Here is an 18,187-nt window from a genome sequence, read left to right as displayed (position 1 = left end):
TTTGTGATATTCCCAAATAGATAGATGCCTCTAGTTTAAGCTTCAGTTACATAACTTTTCATCTTCCTTGACATACCCATGTGTAAAGGTCTTACACGGGAGGGGGTGGGCGCATACTTCCAGCAGATTCTCCAAAATGTAGTAAAAATATGCTAAAATTGAATGTACCAGCTAAACCCCCTATTGATACAAAGTCTACTACTGCTAAAAATCAGGAATTAGTAACAGACAAATTCTATAGCTAAACAGCATAATCCTTCACTAATCTTTCAGAAATTCAGTTAGCAACGAGCAATGATGAATTTTTTTTTTTTTTTTTTTTTGTAGTGTTCCAAACTACATGTAAAATAGGTTTAGCACCCATAGTATGTCAAGAACAAACTCCATCATCTACCATAGAACACTCCTTGTATAACAGAACAAGGCAAATGGCTTTTACATGACAACAAAAGGGTGTTCAAATTACACAATCATCATCAATGGCATAGGCACTGGCACAATCCATTTCCTCCAAGAAACTATAAGCTACATCATGCTACAGCCTAAAAAACACAACTTTAATAATCCCTCCATTTCAATTTGTATATCTTACTTTCCCTTTTAGTTCATTTCATAAACAAACATAACTTTCATTTCTTTCACAATTCTTTAATCTCAACTTTCCACGTGACATATTTAAGATCACCGTATCAAACAACATTTTGGTATATTCAATATATTTTTAGTATAAAACATCAAGATTCAATAGTCATTCATTACTTTCTTAAACTTTGTGTCCGGTCAAAAACAGACATATAAATTGAATGCATATCAATACCATTAAAACCCACAAAGAATTCATCAATATCAATGGAAATATCCAACCTTTTTCACAAAAACAAAGTAAACCCAAACGATAATTCCACAAGAAGAGCAAAATACAAACCCCCACAAAAGAAAAATGGGAAAAATAAATAAAAATGAGTAAAAGCACGAACCTTTTTTTTTCAGATACCCAATATATTGAAGAAGAATGATAGGAAGAACGGAAAATCCCTAGTTTTTTCGTTGGGTTTCTGCAAAATTGGAGGAAGAACAAGAAGAAAGAAAAGCTTTAAAACTTGTTGATTTTATTTTTTTTGGTTTTCCCAGCGGTGTTCAGTCTATATTGAAGCTCCGATTAAATTTAAATCACGTTTTATAAAACTCATTTGAAGGGATGGCGCACCCGACAAAATTTTCTCTAAAATATTAGAAATGACTTAAAAATAACATAGAACATACTTTTTACTAATTTTAAAAGTATAGTCTATATTTTATTTATGTTAAGGTATGTCACATTCAAATCGTCGACTGATATATTGTTCCCTCCGTGGGTGAACCAAACCTTAACAATTAACACATAATATTTAAATTACTAGACATTTAAGAAGCATAACATAGTGAGTAAGGGTCTCAAAATAAAATAAATAAAATGAAGCAAAAATCTACACTATGTACCCTAGAAATCGAAAGTGATCATACGAGAACTCTAGCTAAAAACTGTCTAAGAGTAGAAAAATAAAATAAAATGCATCAATGTTTAGAAGAAAGACATCTATCATCAGAAAAGTTGCATAAATGTTTATGGATCGTAGTTTACACTCAAAAGAAAGTCAAGTTCAAAACTCAGCGAAAACAAAAAGATACCAGGTGATTATTTTTATCTGTCCTAACCTTGGTATTCTTTGAACAATTAAGGTACAAGACAATACAATAAGCATCAACACTCTACAAATCACATAAAATCATATTCATTTTGTTTTATTTTTTATAGTTATACAACACCTGGATCTAAAATATACCATGTATTTTTATGGTATAAACATAATTTATAGAAAGACCAAATTATTGTTATATAGTATAAATTAGGATAAATATTCATGATATAAATTATTATAATATAAACTATTTATATCTAAAATATACCATATATTTTTATAATATAAAATTATAAATAATTGATGGAAACACTAGTAAACAAAAAGAAAAAGAAAAAAAGGCTAAGTTGGTTAGGGCCCCAAAAATAAGCCCATTAGTGAGGGCCCAATACTAAACCCAAGTTCACCTAATTTATATATAACCCGAAACATTTTATTTTGAAAAAACCCTAATCGCAAATAGAGGCCAAGTGTATTTGAACACTTCATCATCTTCACGGCCTCCAACCGAAGATGAAGGTTACTCAATAAACCATTATTTTCACCTTAATTGTGTGTTTTTCAGTGTAATAATGGAACTGATGTTATGTTTTGTTATGTATTTTGCAGTTCAACATTGCGAATCCGACCACTGGGTGCCAGAAAAAGCTTGAAATCGACGATGATCAGAAACTGTAAGATAATATAGTGTTTTGTTTTTTAATTTTGCCTACTTTGTGTTATGGAGATGGAATTGATAAGAATTTGTTGTGATTGTATGTTTGTGTTGATGTGAGATCCTTGATAATGAACGAAATTGTTAGTGTAAGTATTAGATCTTAAAAGATAAAACAAATTTATTGTTGGAATGAAATGGACCTAAATTGAGCTGATTTTTTGTAGTTTATTGCTATGATTGTCCCTTACTAGTTTGGAATTGAGTGTAGTACTGTGCTTCAATTGATTGGTTGATTTATGTTATTGTCCAGTGTAATCCTTCAACTGCATTTTGGGATTATAGAGTGTATGCAAACCTTACCATTTCCTCATGGTGTTAGATATGGGTATCAAATCAAACTAGTTTTGAATGAGTAAATACAGCAATGAAGTAATGTTGTCTGCACTATCGGAAAAAAATGTTAAATTCTTATTTACTGTGATTAATGAGAGTTCTGTTTGCTTTTGGGTGTTGGTGGAGCTTACAGTTAAACTGGAAGGAGTAATGTGTGATTTAGAGGATTTAGTGTTATATGACTCTTAGTAATTCTCTTAAAGCCCATGTAAAATTCTGTCTTTTAAGACAAATGTCGAGTATTGGAATGACATGACTTTGGATAGAGTGGATATAGAGGATTCTTAGCCTATCACAACTAGTTTGGGATTGAGCCTTGGTGTATTGGAATGACATGACTCTAGATGGAGCGGAACGAATATAAAGAGGATGCATAGGCAACCATAACTTTGTTAAGGATTGAGGCATAGCGTAGTGATGGTGTTATAGTTATAATTGTTGTACTTAGCTTTATAGCTGAGTGGTGGGTTTATGTAAGCAATCTCTGTGGGTTTTTTTGAGCATGCATGTCCAGTTTAGTTTGTCAACATTGATGTATTCAGAAGATACTTTTGAAATAGAAATATCTAAGCTGAATTCTTTATATGCAGCCGAGCTTTCTTTGACAAAAGGATCTCCCAGGAAGTTAGTGGAGATGCTTTGGGTGAGGTAGGCTTCTGTTCTCCTTACTCTGTGGCTTTTGGTTGGAAATCATGCTATTCTTGTTAACTCTTTCCCATAATTGTTATTTTTAATTGACAGGAGTTCAAGGGTTACGTTTTCAAGATAATGGGAGGATGTGACAAGCAAGGGTTCCCAATGAAGCAGGGAGTGTTAACTCCTGGCCGTGTTCGCCTTTTGCTCTACAGAGGTATGTTTAGAATGAGCCTAATGGGCACACCTAAATGTTTCTTTTCATCAAAAGCTGTTATTTTAAGATCTTTATAAAAAGAAAAGCTGTTATTTATGTATCTAAGTGCTTACACATGAAACAGGTACTCCTTGCTTCCGTGGTCATGGTAGGCGAAATGGAGAGCGCAGAAGGAAGTCTGTCCGTGGATGCATTGTCAGCCCTGATCTATCTGTTTTGAACCTGGTTATTGTTAAAAAGGGGGAGAATGATCTGCCTGGACTCACCGACACCGAAAAGCCAAGGATGAGAGGACCCAAAAGGGCTTCCAAGATCAGAAAGCTCTTCAATCTTTCCAAGGAAGATGATGTCAGGAAGTACGTCAACACTTACCGAAGAAATTTCACCACCAAAACCGGTTAGTTGTTACTCTTGTATCTACTGTCTCATTAGTTTTTGCATTTTATTCAATATTTTTTTTTGTGCTTTCTGATGTGGAAACCGTGAACTAGCTAACTGTTGTGATCTTCCGTGGGGACAGGTAAAAATGCGAGCAAAGCTCCTAAGATTCAGAGGTTAGTGACACCCCTGACTTTACAAAGAAAGAGAGCGAGAATTGCTGACAAGAAGAAGAGAATTGCCAAGGCTAAGTCAGAGGCAGCTGATTATCAGAAGCTTCTTGCTAGTAGGTTGAAGGAACAAAGAGAAAGACGTAGTGAGAGTTTGGCTAAGAAGAGGTCTAGACTCTCTGCAGCATCTAAGCCATCTATTGCCGCTTAAGTTCAGTGGGATCTTATTGAGAGGGGAGGAAAAATGATGATGAGTGGGATCTAATTCCTGCTATTTTTTTGTCTGGTTCTTATAGTTGTTTCTGGATGTCTTATGCAGTATTTGTCATTTCTAGTGTTCTCAGGCGATACTTTGATCTGATAGTTGCTGCATACAATTATCTTTCATGCTCCAGATTTTGGTTACTTTGTCCCTATATACAAGGATCAGCTGTTTTATGTTTTTCTTGATATTGATCAGTTCCTTTTTTGTTTACTTATCTGACATTAATGTATTTGCAACAGTCTTCTAAACTATATTGAGGTTGATGACTTGTTAGTTCAAGCATGTTTTGGGTTAGGATTAGTAAATGGAACTTTGTGCTATAGTATTTGGCTCTTCTTTGAGCATATTGGAGCAAAAGACCCTTCTGCTTCAACATGTGTTGCTGCTAGTTTTATTGGTTCTTAGAGTATTATGTTATTGTTAATTTGTTATATATAAATTGGTATTATTGAATACCATATATATATACTCCCTCAGTTCTATTATGTATGCTACAATTCGTCTTGACATGGAGTTTAAGAAATTTCATTATATACCATATAATTTGATTGGCGAAATGGTCTGGTGGACCCTTGTAGTCGTATGAGTTTGTATTGTGAATCCTTCTACTTATTCATTTGTCATCTAAACCCCTGAATCCATCGAAACACAACATTTTAAGCACTATTTTTGACTTGGCATCCTGTGTGGCAGTTGATATCAAAGAGCGTGTATCACACGCCTATTAGGAGCGTAAGACCCTTGGAAAGGGATCTAAAAGTCACAGTAGGGATTTATAAAGCCATCATCTTCTCAATTGCATCTAATATCATTGTTGGACCAAATTTGAGGTTTTTCTGGCTTCTTTTTCGATCTTCTACCCCCAAATTTTCTTCTCTATTTTTTCTCGTCATTACATTGCTCTCTTTATCATGCATTTTCACTTACTTTTTTCTTCAATATTGGTTGATCTTGTTGTATTCTTCTTCATCAACATGAAAATTCTTTTTTGTTAGAATCCTATAATCTAATCGAAATCATAAAACATATCATTGAAGGCATAACACTACTACAAAAACATCTTACACTAAAGTTAGGAACAAAACAAAGTAAAATCCCAATTTTTTTTCAACAAAATCAATGTAATCGACTAAACCCCAAAATCAAACAAAGACACCAATAGAAGATGAAATCCAGACTAAACAACAAATAAATTGAAAACCCTACATTGATAAGTTGAAAATCAAACAAAACCAACAAAAAAACTCAAATAATTTCCCGCATTGACTCCCTGTTTCAGTTATCCACCATCCAAATGACCTACGTTTCAATCCTAAACCAAACCCAATCTCACTGTCTTCTTCTCCTCCTCCACACCTTCTCCGATCAAACCACTTTCGTTCTCACCATCTCCAACAAGCTTCAACCGGCAGCAATAAGTGAGAGACGACAACAACAACAACAAAAAAAACAAGCCAACTCCACCAATAAACGTTGACCTTTACAACGCTACCAGTCCTAAACTCCGGCGAGATTGTGAACAACCTAACCACACAACAGATCCCCAATTTTCCTCAAGGCCACTAGTCACCACTTAAATCCCAATCCAACAAAACCCAAAATCAATTCCGAGCTCCGAGGAGATTGTGAACAATCAGAAATCATTTCGACAGTTTTTCTTCAATGAAAAGAGTAGAAGAGGTTGGGAAAGAAAAAGTGCTAGGAAGATGAGAAATAAATGGAATGAGATTGTGATTTGTGGGAATGGGGATAGCTATGGCAGATGCAAATAAAAATTGAAAAAAGAAGTACAGATACATTAGTATAATAGTGAAAGGATGACATGGAGTGGCTATATATACACTTGTCATTTTATAATTATTTTAAATATTATGTGTCAAGCGTTTGTGATACACACACTGTTGAGTAGGAAAAAATGGGTTCAAAATGTTGTATTTCGATAGATTCAAGGGTTTAGATGGCAAAGTTATAAGTAGAAGGGTTCACAATACAAACTCATACAAGTATAAGGGTCCATCAAACCATTTCGCCAATTTGATTTGACACTGAGTTTAAGAAAGAAAGAAAAATCGTTGAAATAAAGGGTCTGGTGGACCCTTGTATTTGTATGAGTTTGTATTCTGAATCTTTTTATTTACCCATTTGTCATCTGGACCCCTGAACCCACTAAACTCAACATTTTAAACACGTTTTCTGACTTGGCGTCCTATGTGGCAGACACAACCAAGGGGTGTGCGATACACACACTTGAGGAGCGTGAAATCTGGTTAAAAGGGTCTAATAGCCACATTAGGGTTTTATAAAGTGATCTTCTTCCCCATTTGCATTTAGCACCATTATTAGACAAATTTGAGCTTTTTCTTGCCTCTTTTTCGATCTTCTTTCTCCAAATTTCTTCTCCATTTTTTTTATCGTTATACTCCTCTTTTTTCTATGCATTTTCAGTTAATTCTTCACTTCATTTTGTGGTTGATCCTATTGTAGTTTTCTACATCATCATGAAAGTTGCTTTTCTTAGAATCCTATAAATGAAACATGTAATTGAAAACATAACAAATAGAATCCCCAAAAAATATCAAAAAAATCAGAATAATTGACTAAAAATTAAATAAAGACATAAATAGAAGATGAAATCTAGACTAAACAATATACAAATACGAAAATAAGTTACAAAATTTACATAGATAAATTAAAAATCAAACAAAACCAACAAAAATAGTCAAACAATTTTGTGGGAATGAAGAAAAAAATGAGAAAGAAAAAATGTGGGTATATATAGCCACACACAGATACTAGTCTAGGACGACGTTGACACACTGTACACACAAGTGGTGAACCTCTCTTCATCGATTTGGATGAAAACAAAGACGGATTGTCTTGATTGCTGCTGGTGTTTTTCCTTCAATGAAAGGAGTAGAAGAGGTTGAAAAAAAAAGTGTAAGGAAGATGAAAGAGAAATTGAAATGAGATTGTGGGGGAAAGTGGTGAGTTTGGTGGCAAAAGGTAAATAAAAATCAGAAATATATTAATTAAATATAATAAAAATGTCAAGATGACATGAAGTGGTATATAATTTTATAATTATTTTTAAAATTACGTGTCATGCGTTTGTGGTACACGCACAACTAAAGGGTAAAAAAGGTGTTTAAAATGTTGAGTTTAGATGGGTTCAGAGGTCCAGATGACAAATGAGTAAGTAGAAGAGTTCACAATACAAACTCATACAAGTACAAGGGTCCACCAGACCATTTTGCCAAATTTGTATTCTAAAATAAGTTGGTGTTTGTGTAGATAAATTATTTTATTGAAGGTAAAATAAGAATTTTAAAATTAAAACGTTATTAAATATAAAAATGTGTTTTTTGGGATAGACTAGTATGTTACTCATTCAATTTAAATATTTATAGGTATCTGTATAAGCAAGATTTTAATTGTAACACGTGTTTCTTGTAGTTTAGAAGATTTCCTTTTATTATAAATGTAAATTATCATGAGGTCCCAAAGGTTGAAAAAAAAAAGGTTTGTTAAGTCAATTAGTGTGTACTTGAGCAGTTGAGCTGACCTGCTAGTAATAATAATAGACATGAGGTCCCTTTTTTTAACCAAAAAAGAAACAAACATCAAGTCCCAAATTACGTTGCTCAGAATTGTACATAAGGCCTGGTTACTTGTACCTTAGTTCAACTTTGACATCATCAAGTCTCAAGATTCCAGGATCTTGGAGATTCCACCAACCAAAACGATGTGCGGATGAAGTTGTTACTTCCTTAATTAGAAGTTTTTGTTTTAAATTTTGAATATGAAATTGTTTCTTATAAGTAACTCAATTCCTAAATGGCCCTATTCAAAGTGAATTTTGATTAGTCGAGTTCCAATGCGAATATTGATATTACGATAACAATAACATTATATCTAGTGAAAAGTAGACAATTTTAAAAGAGTCTCGACTCAAGTGAAGCAAATCAAAATAATAATGAAAAGTAAAAAAAAAAAAACGATAGTGAAAAAGATATGACAACTAATAGAAAATCGACGTTGGGACTTAAATATACCCCCTCCGTCCCTATTTACTTGTTAAACATTGTCTAATTTGATTTCCCTTTTTACTTGTTATTTTGATAAATCCAGGAAATATCATTTCTTTCTTCCTATTATACATTCAATTTATTAACATTGAGTTAATGTTGAACAATGTAGTGAGTAAATATATTAAGACTTTATCAATTAATAAAGATAAAATGATAAATTTACTGTATCAATTATTGTTTTCTTAGTAAGTGTGCTAAGTCAAAATTTAGCAAGTAAAAAGGAACCGAAAAAGTAAAAAACCACAAAGATAACAAATACCAAAAGTTAAAACCTATGTGAATAGGCTAAGTACTAATACGAATATCTAACATTGAATGAAAAAAAATAAAAATCTTAATATTCCAACATTAATTAGCAGCCATGTACCAAAAAATCAAGAAACCAACTACCCAAACAATATAATATACACTATAATATTACTACAACAAAGAATAACTTCATCATAATCAAATTTATTTCCTTATATTTTGTTTAACCTTTGTAAAGATTCTCATTTTCTTGGAAAGTCCGACCAAGATTTGCTTTAGAAACCCAAAAAAATTTATATCTTTGGATAGATTTCCTAATTAAAATCCCCAGAAAAGCTCATTTTTTAGGCTGTGGGTTTGTAATGGCATCATCAATGAGGCTCATTTTCTTCACTTTATTGGTTTTTATTGCACTGTCATTTACACAGATGAAAGCTGAAGCTGAGGTTAAATCTGTGGATGATGAAGTAGAAGTGGTTAAATCCCATGTTTCCACTTCTGCAGAGTTGGACCATCTTAAGTCCAAGATCCAATCTTTGGGTTAGATTTGAATTTTTTCACTTTTTGTTGTGTTTTTGTGTAGTTTATGAATCTTTTTTCTTGTGGGTGTTTGGGAAAGTGTGTTTATTGAGTTTCTGTGTGGATTACTTGATTGAAAGACTGGACCTTTAAGGTGCATTTGAAAATGTTCTGCATTGGAGGATCATATTCCACTGTTTTGTTTAGTTTATGATTCTTTTTCTAGTGGGTGTTTGGGAAAGTGTGTTTCTTGAGTTTATGTGTGGATTACTTGATTGAAAGACTGGACCTTTAAGGTGCATTTGAAAATGTTTTGCATTGGAGGATCATTTTCTTGAAAACTTTCCCTTTTGGCTGTGTTTTTGTTTAGTTTATGATTCTTTTTTCTTGTGGGTGTTTGGGGAAGTGTGCTTTTTGGATTTATGTGTGGATTACTTGATCAAAAGGCGAGCGTTTTAAGGTGCATTTGAAAATATTTTGAATTGGAGATCATTTTCCTTTGTTTGGTGGAAGATAGTATTATGATGATAATGTTTTGGTTGTATATTTTGTTGTATTAATGATTGGTAATGATATCTATGAGTTGGTTAAAACAAGTGGTGTAAAGTATGAGATGGGATCTTTATAAAAGAAAATGATGTCTTCTCATAAGTGGTATAAGTAATTTGTTTCCTTTGGTGGAAAGTAACTTTCCCATATTTAGAAATATAGGCAGAGTCATGATTTTTTATCTTTTTTGGGGTTTTGAATCACTATCTGGATAGATTATTTATGCATATTAAATGAATTTTTTTAACACAAATACAAAGTTTGAGCCTAACCTATTGGATTCTGCTGAGCACGTACCCTTGTCCATATTCCAAGGCAAACAAATTGGGGAAAATGAAATCATAAAAGGAATTTCTTATGGGGAAACTGTTTTCGAGGCATAGGGAACTATCCTAATCTTCAAATCTAGTGATGCAAGGGACTCTTGAGATATTAACTTGATGATTTAATCGGTTGACTGATTAAATTTCTTATCTTTTGGGAATTGAGTTAACGTTGAGCTAGATTTGAAGACAGAAGTCTGTGATACAAGATTACAGGATTAAGAAATGTAATGTAACTTTGTTCAGTTACTTATATTGTTCAAACAAGGAGAAGAAATGGCTAGATTGAAGTCAAATGTAAAAGTTGTATGTTAGAGCTACTTTTGATCCCCGAAGAAATCGCAAACTTATATTTATGGATATCTCCACATGTCCAAGTAAATGATATTGTCAAGTACCTGCTGCTTCAGCTTATTAATGTTCGATGCATCTCCTCTTTGGTGTTCTATTCTATGTACTTTTGTCCTTTGGGTAGAACTATCTATGATTTTAATATCATGTATTTTTGGTCTTTGCTGTAGGAAGTGAAGGAACAGTAGATAAAAACTGCTGCTTCAATTAGATGCATTCGTCGAACAGAAATCCACTGCTTTACATACTGTGCCACTAAATTAGTTATGAAGTTTTGACATCATATACATAGAGCTACTTCTTTAATTGGTTTTTGCTTTTAGACAAATGAAGCTGCAAACTCCAATTTGCCATTTCTCGCTGACATCCTTTCTTCACACCCTATACAGAATTATGTGCTATTATTTGACGGAGCATCAATAGTAATTAAAGAGCTTAAGATATGTCGTATTTACGGAGAAGTTACCCACTGAAGATAGAATTTTCAACTGATGTAGTTTAAAGACGGGTGACATTACCTCTCTGGCAATATTTTATTGAGAAAGCAGTGGGAAAAAAATCTCTTGTCAAAAAGATAATCCAAAAGGAAGGAAGCACAACTTGTTTGTTGGAAAGAAAAATATAGCTAAAGAGATATCATTACATCCTTATAAGTATATCATCTCCATTATACTTTCTTGTTATGCCCATTAAGTTATCTATAGTGGTATCCAGAGATAAAACGGAATGTTAGAAGTAGTCATATTTGTCTGCAGTAAGATGTTTTGGCTTAAGCAATAGGGAGCTGTTCCTCAAATATTCTTACCATGTCCTCTAAAAAGTTTTTGCTTTTGAAGAATCAAATGTGAAGGACGCTGCCACGGAACTGAAACAGAAGGATGAAGTCATTGCTGGCAAGGAGGAAATGATAAAAGAGAAATCAGAGTCAATTGCTTCATTGCTAGCCCAAATATCTTCTCTCCAAGTGAGTCGACTAACTTCTTCATACAAGTGTTGGCTCTTACGTGCAATTTTACACTAACTAAGATGTCTGAATAATGTTTCTATAACACATTCTAAAAGTTTTGATTATTTGTTCTCCCAGGAAAAAGGTTCATTGGATGCTGAGGAGAAAGTTAAAAAGGCTCATGCACGAGTTGATCAACTAGAAAAGCAAGTTGAGACACTAAAAAAGGAAGTTGATATGAAGAATAAGGAGAAAAAAGATTTGGGAACCCAGATAAATGAAGCAGAGCAGAGAGTAACTGAATTAAATTCAAAGGTTGAGAAGGTAAGCTTCTCATGTGGTTACCTTTACCACATAATATCAACTTGTCTACAATTTTTCCACCATAATAAATTATGTTCCTCTGACCTTATCCGAACTCTTTTTGAGAATGATGTTTTCACATATTGCACTTCAGCTTAAGTTTCAACACGAATTATGGGTACAGTTTCAAAAGATGTTTCCTTTCTAGATGGTTTAGGTTTGCCACCCATCTCTAAGACTTGATTGTTGTATGGTATAGCTGACTGTAGATGCTTGATGTTAAATTAGGTCTTAGACCTAACTCACACCCCAAAAGCTAGCTCAAAGGGAGGAGGATTGCCCAAGCCTTATAAGGAGTCCACCCATCTCATTAACCACCGATGTGGGACTTTTGTCATTCTTTAACACTTGAGTCGGTGCATTTTAATTTATGACTGTATACTGCAAGAGTATGGCTATTAATAGAATTCAATCATCCCCTCCCTCCTCTCCAAAGAAGTAAAATCAAGAAAAGGAGTTCTGTACAGGATGAGCTCATCCTAACTGATAATGTATGGGATGAAATTCCACGGAGAACTTAAGAGGTAAATATAATATTAGATACCAAAAATCTTCATGGCTGACCAAGTAATTTAGTAATTTAACCTATCATTTGCTGGTTCCAGAAGTTGATTTTCTTTTTGCCGTTAACTAGACTTGATCTACACTTACAAATGACCAGAAGTACCCTTCATCCTGTGAATGCTTAATCTTCCAGCTCTTGCATGCAGCTACAATTTAGTATTTTTCTTGGTACCTGCAGTACTAAGCCTAATTATAAGATGCCATTCCACATTCTTTTGTGTTTATGCAGCTTCAAAAGACCGTTGATGAGCAGGAGGCAAAATTAAGAAAAACTGAACGGGCTCTTCAGATTGCTGAGGCATGCTCTTGATAAAGACACAACTCCAAACTTTTGAAATTTGTACGGTCGGATACAATTTCTAATACCTCTCCTATATACTCTTCTTTCAGGAGGAAATGATTAGAGCTAGATCTGAAGCCACGTCAAAAGCTCAGCAGCTTGGAGAGGTATTATTACTTGGTGTATGATTGGGCTGTATGCGTCTTATCATGTGAATTCACCAAACTGTATTCTTCTTGAGAGACCATAATTTCTACTCCTTCCATTTCAATTTGTTTGTCTTACTTTCCTTTTCAGTCCGTTTGAAAAATAATGCCTCTTTTCCTGGAATACCCACTTTATGTTATAATGCTATAACTTAATTGAAAGACGGAAGTCAAAGTATTTCAGCCAAATAGGTTTTGTATGATAAGTATGGTTATTTGGTTTTCCTCTATTGCTGCCTTATTTCCATGTTTTCACCTTGATGTAGTTAGATTTCAATGAATCTTCCTACATGCCTGGAACTATGAGTTTTTCTTTTCTGAAAATTCAGGTGCATGGTGCATGGCTACCACCTTGGCTTGCAGTTCAGTTGACTCATTTCCAGGTATTTGGAGCAACAATCCGTGTTTTTCTTAGCAGAACTTCTAATGTAGCAGTAGTAAATATGTGTAATATGAATAACAATAAAAGAATCTCATGTAACATGAGTCATGATTCTACACGGATTTCTCATTGTATTGTGAACTGCAGTTTCTTTTGGAGAAGCATGGAAAACCTGCTATGGACATAGTGATACAAAAGGTACACTCTTCTGTTTCTTGTCTGTTTGATATCCGATTAGACTGTGTGCTACTGTTATTAATGGATACTTGTCCAAGTAGCCATTTTGACCTGTTTATCTCTCTATTTGCTTTTCAGGCTACTGAAAAGAAGGCCCTAGCTGAAACATGGGCTGCACCACATGTGGAAACAATCAAAACAGTAAGCCAACTTTGCGTTATTAATGTTCAACATCTTCGTTTCTTATAAGATTGTTTCATGCACTTGTATTTATACATTTCCATGACCTTGAAAGAAGTTTATTCTTTATTTTACATTGTCGTAGTTTTTATTTTTTGATTTATTATCATTATAACTACTAGTACATATATATTTATTTTTAATTTGTACAATATTGGACTCGTATGATCCTAAATGGAGCGACATGGTTTGTGAGGATTCATATAGCCAACTTCTACTTGTTTGGGATTGACTCATAGTTGTTTTAACTATATTTTATGGTAAGTCCAACTGCAGTAGGCAAGGATGTGAGTATTTGCAGATATTGTTGCCTTACTTCTTATTCAAAATTGAAGAAATTCACTCGAAATTGGAACCTAGATTGATTTTAAATCCATGTGTGTACTGAACAAGTAATCATACAAATCTATCCTTGAGCTATTTGTTCTTGCAAGGTTAAATCTCGCGTGCTAAGATAGTTGACCACAACGAACTACTATATTTGTTTGAAATCCCTATTGCTTTAGAGAAACAAGTGATAATGTACATGCCAAAGTTTTCTCGTTCCTTGTGAGGTAAAACCTCGTCTGCTAAGGTAGTAGATTATTAATAGATCTTTCTGGAGATAGCCTTGGTGGGAGGTGGCAGGTATCCCGTGGTATTAGCCGAGGTGCGAGAAAGCTGGCCCCGGACACCACGTTTATCACACACAAAAATAAGATCTTTCTGGAGAAAGTTCCTTTAGAAATAGGAAGAGGCTAAATAGTAATAAGGATGGCTATTAAATTGTGTAGGATATTCAATAGTTTCTTTTTGATGGAAGTTCATTTGTCTGAGTTTTATATTATTCAATATGTATTAGTTTTCCCGAGTGTCTTAGCTATCAAGTCGGGGTATGCGTTGACTCTCATTGTGCTGCTCTACTGTTTGAAGCAATGGATACCAATTGCGAAGGAAAAGTGGTTGGTGATTTCCACTACTGCTGAGCCACATGTACAATTGCTAACTACAAGAGCTCTTGAAATTTACGAGACATCTAAAGGCGCCATAACTCCACATATTCTCAAGGTTCAAGAACTAGCTACTCCTCATGTTCAGGTAGCATTCCCAAGTCTGTTTAAGAAAAAACATTTTCCCAATTTTGTCATGCATGTATGAATGCATAGTGCTGAGAAAAGTTCTCTGACAGGAAATTAAGAAATTCAGCAAGCCATACATTGATGATGTTGCTGCTGCTGCAAAACCACATGTTGAAAAAGTTCGTGTTGCTGCCAAGCCATACACAGAGATGGCAGTTCATCATTATGGGAAGTTCCTTGAGTCTGCAACTACATACCATAATCAGGTATGAGAAAGTAATTGATACATTAACCCCTGAAATATGATCTCAGGCATATGTTTTCCATAAGTTTAAGAAGACAACTATGGTTTGATTTATTTTTTCCAGTGTTATTAAAAGCGAAAAGCGCAAAAAAGCTCTAAGGTCCATGGGGGCTTTAAGCGCAAAGTGCAAATAAAGCGTGGGCTTTAATGAAAAAAGGCGCAAAGGGAGAAAAACATAAAATGTGTTTGTTTAGTCCAAGACTAATAATTATAACCATGAATGACAAATATATGACAAAAGAAATTGAAAAAAAAATATGATAAAGTTAAATATCAATTGTTTAGTGTCACATCTTCATAAGAGACTCATTGACAAGGAAAAGTTTGTCTTAGAACCTTGATGACGACACTGAAGCTCACATAAAGCGAGGAGAAGCGCTCAACACGTTTTGAGCCTCGCCTTAGGGCTTAAGCGCGCTTAAAGCGCGCCTTTGGTAACACTGATTTTTTCTAATATATCTGGTTGAAGTTATAAATGCCTCTAATAGATTAATGCATATATTGTTTATAGTATTATATTGGATTTTTGGTTCACCATTTGAAAAACGTCAATCTCATATCCCGTGAAGCTTCAAGGCACTGTCAAAGAAACACTGGAGAATCATGACCTTACAAAGTCTCTCGCAACAAAGGAGCTGATTTGGTTTGCTGTATGTATCTGTTTGCGTATTTCATTTACTCAGTCCTTTACGTCTCCACTTTTTCCTCCAATTTTATATCTGTTAAATGTAAACTTGGTTGGTTTTGTGTGTTGTAGGCCTCAGCATTGTTGGCTTTGCCCATTATAATTCTGTTCAAATTCTTATCTGCCATCTTCTGGTCAGTACATCTAATCCGTCCCTCATTTCCTGACGTAGAGATTATCATTGTGCAATGTGAGGCTCAGAGTTGTCTTTCTTAAATTGTATGTTGCAGTACAAAGGCAAAGGAATCTGATCACAGTGTTAATTCACCCAATTCACGCCGTAAGGCCAAGAGGGGACATCCGGACATGTAGAGCAAAGGAAGTTGACTTCTTTTTATCGAAAAATGAGGCACACTTTAATAGTTCACAGGTATCACTTTCAGCTATTCCCTTTTTCCTGTATGCATAGCCGTCTTGCATTGGATATGTATGCCCTTTGTCCCGTGTGATAAGGAACAGATCAAATTTACGGTGTTTAGTTCGAAAATCATAAGCTGTTGACGGTTGCTTGGTTCGGTATTTTTTATTGCCCTCTTGGTAATGCTTAATAATGTGCTTTTGCCCAAATGCACCCCATTCTAATCCGCTGCTCCAGACCCAAAAAACAAAAGAAAATTCAAGATTAAAGGAAGAAGGTTATTAAAAAGGTTTTAGAAATCTCACTTGTTGATTGGAGTAGGTGCAAACATAAAAGTAGACAACTCCCCTGTCTCAATATATCATTTACGTCGTGGATCAGGATAAAATCTAAATACCATGCACTTGAGAGGCCAGCATACACCATAAGATATTGCGATGTATCGACTTAGAGATAATTGTGGCAATTCTCCATGCCCAAAATCTAGAGCTGCACATCCAAATAGCTGTCCTTTTTAATGCAAATTAGCCCCTATATATAGTGATCTTTATCGTTTAGTTTATACTGACACGGGAATGAAGCCAAACACTAGACTCTGTATCCCAATTTACGTGACACACCTTTCTTTTTAGTCTGTCCCAAAAAGAATGTCTTTGGAAACCATTTAACTTTAAATTTCATTTTACTCTTAATGAGATGATCTCTATTGCCGGTCAAATGTCAGAGGCTGGTTTTACACCACTAGTTTCAAAAGACAGTCTTTATTTCTTAAACTCCGTGCCCAGTCAAACAATACCGAACAATTGGGATAGAGAGAGTATAATGCCTTTTTCATTGCTGTAAAATGTGTACTCACATTCATTCCCTTTACTGCTTGATGTCTTAATCTGAAATATGGTATGTGTTTTTTTGTTGCAGATTGGCTGTGCTTTACTCCCTGAGCATATGGAGCTTTTAGTCCCACTACAATTTTTTTTTTGCTTGTTTATGAAGCTCTTGCCTTAGGTTTTTTTTTTTCATTTTTGGGTTGTGTATAAGGCCAAAGAAATGGAGATACATAAACTATATATGCTTGAAAAAATTTGTGTTGGTGTATCACATCTTTGGCTTTGGATAGTCATAGTCTCATTATTCATGTATTATTAATTTTTATTATTATCAATCCAACATGTTGCCATGTTTTCCTCATTGTCGTATTTTCGCATTCACAACTATTTTGATTTGATGCACTTGAGCTGAGGGTCATTCAGAAAGGCCGTTTCTACCTCCAAGAGATAGGGGTAAGGTGCATGCGCGTACATTACTCTACCTTCTCTAGACCCCACTTGTGAAATTACACCGAGCTTGTTGGTGTTGTATTATCAGTCCAACATATTGCTCTTAGGTTTAAGTTCATACATGTTTTTTTCCACGACATGGTCTTAGTTCTTGCCTTAATCTGTTCTCAAACAATCAAAGATCTTGGTAAAATAGGTTTATTGCTTCGGCCTAGAGTATGATTAATCCAGCATAGGCTACATGAGTCCTTATGTTGGCATGGAGTTTTGGTTAAGAACGGTTATTTTTTAAATTAACTTTGAATATTGTTTGCAAGTTGTGCACTGACCAAGAGATCGACGAAATGGGTGAATTATGAGGTCGTAGGTTCAACTTCTAGTGGAGGCAGAAAAGACTCTGGTTTCTTCCCTTACCTCAATATTTGTGTTGGTGGGATGTAATCAGTGGAATAGTTGAGGTGTACAAGCTGACCAAAATATCATTATCATAAAAATATTGAAAAAGTTGTTTGTATGTTGTGATTTTGCTAACAAGAGGATTCACGACATATTTATCAAGTCCTCGTAAGGTTTTTGGCTTAAATTTTTAAAATCTTTCCTTTGCCAAGTTGAGTAAATTAGTCAAGAGAAGAAACTTCATATTCTTGATCACCAGAGTGACAAATCTTCTATGTTTGTATCATTTGTTTGGCAAAAAGTAGGCACATAACAATAGTTTGTATCCCTCATATATGTACGATGGCAATATTATTGGCTTTTAATAAATATTTATGATCTTTAATAATGACTTTTTAGCTAGACAGATTATATGGTATTTCCTCCTCATCAATAAACTTGAGCACCGTAAGGATTCTATTTTCACTTCTAAATTTTGT

General features: G+C 34.3%; 4 protein-coding genes across 4 annotated transcripts in view; 2 read left to right on the top strand and 2 right to left on the bottom strand.

Annotated features, from left to right (window-relative positions):
- The window catches only part of LOC125814687 (peptidyl-prolyl cis-trans isomerase CYP18-1), a 217,227-nt gene that overhangs the window by 45,857 nt on the left and 153,183 nt on the right, over nucleotides 1-18,187 (bottom strand). The gene's annotated exons all lie outside the window — the stretch shown is intronic.
- Nucleotides 1-18,187, bottom strand: part of LOC125814348 (uncharacterized) — an 83,696-nt gene that overhangs the window by 58,150 nt on the left and 7,359 nt on the right. The gene's annotated exons all lie outside the window — the stretch shown is intronic.
- Nucleotides 2,121-4,576, top strand: LOC125814678 (40S ribosomal protein S6-like). Its single transcript, XM_049494148.1, has 6 exons — nucleotides 2,121-2,198; nucleotides 2,289-2,353; nucleotides 3,321-3,378; nucleotides 3,472-3,580; nucleotides 3,705-3,977; nucleotides 4,101-4,576. Exons 1-6 carry the CDS (start codon nucleotides 2,193-2,195, stop codon nucleotides 4,337-4,339), a joined length of 750 nt encoding a protein of 249 aa, XP_049350105.1. The 5' UTR covers nucleotides 2,121-2,192; the 3' UTR covers nucleotides 4,340-4,576.
- Nucleotides 8,916-16,047, top strand: LOC125814659 (synaptonemal complex protein 1-like). The gene is made up of 13 exons (XM_049494131.1): nucleotides 8,916-9,270; nucleotides 11,309-11,436; nucleotides 11,557-11,742; nucleotides 12,575-12,643; nucleotides 12,736-12,792; nucleotides 13,161-13,214; nucleotides 13,361-13,411; nucleotides 13,529-13,591; nucleotides 14,543-14,707; nucleotides 14,799-14,954; nucleotides 15,562-15,642; nucleotides 15,750-15,811; nucleotides 15,908-16,047. Exons 1-13 carry the CDS (start codon nucleotides 9,093-9,095, stop codon nucleotides 15,987-15,989), a joined length of 1,332 nt encoding a protein of 443 aa, XP_049350088.1. The 5' UTR covers nucleotides 8,916-9,092; the 3' UTR covers nucleotides 15,990-16,047.

Source organism: Solanum verrucosum, unplaced genomic scaffold (assembly GCF_900185275.1).
Source record: "Solanum verrucosum unplaced genomic scaffold, falcon-dt-bn FXZP01000268.1, whole genome shotgun sequence".
In the NCBI taxonomy this organism is placed as follows: domain Eukaryota; kingdom Viridiplantae; phylum Streptophyta; class Magnoliopsida; order Solanales; family Solanaceae; genus Solanum; species Solanum verrucosum.
The sequence above is the reverse complement of the archived record's forward strand: the minus strand, read 5'-3'. Positions and strand labels throughout refer to the sequence as shown.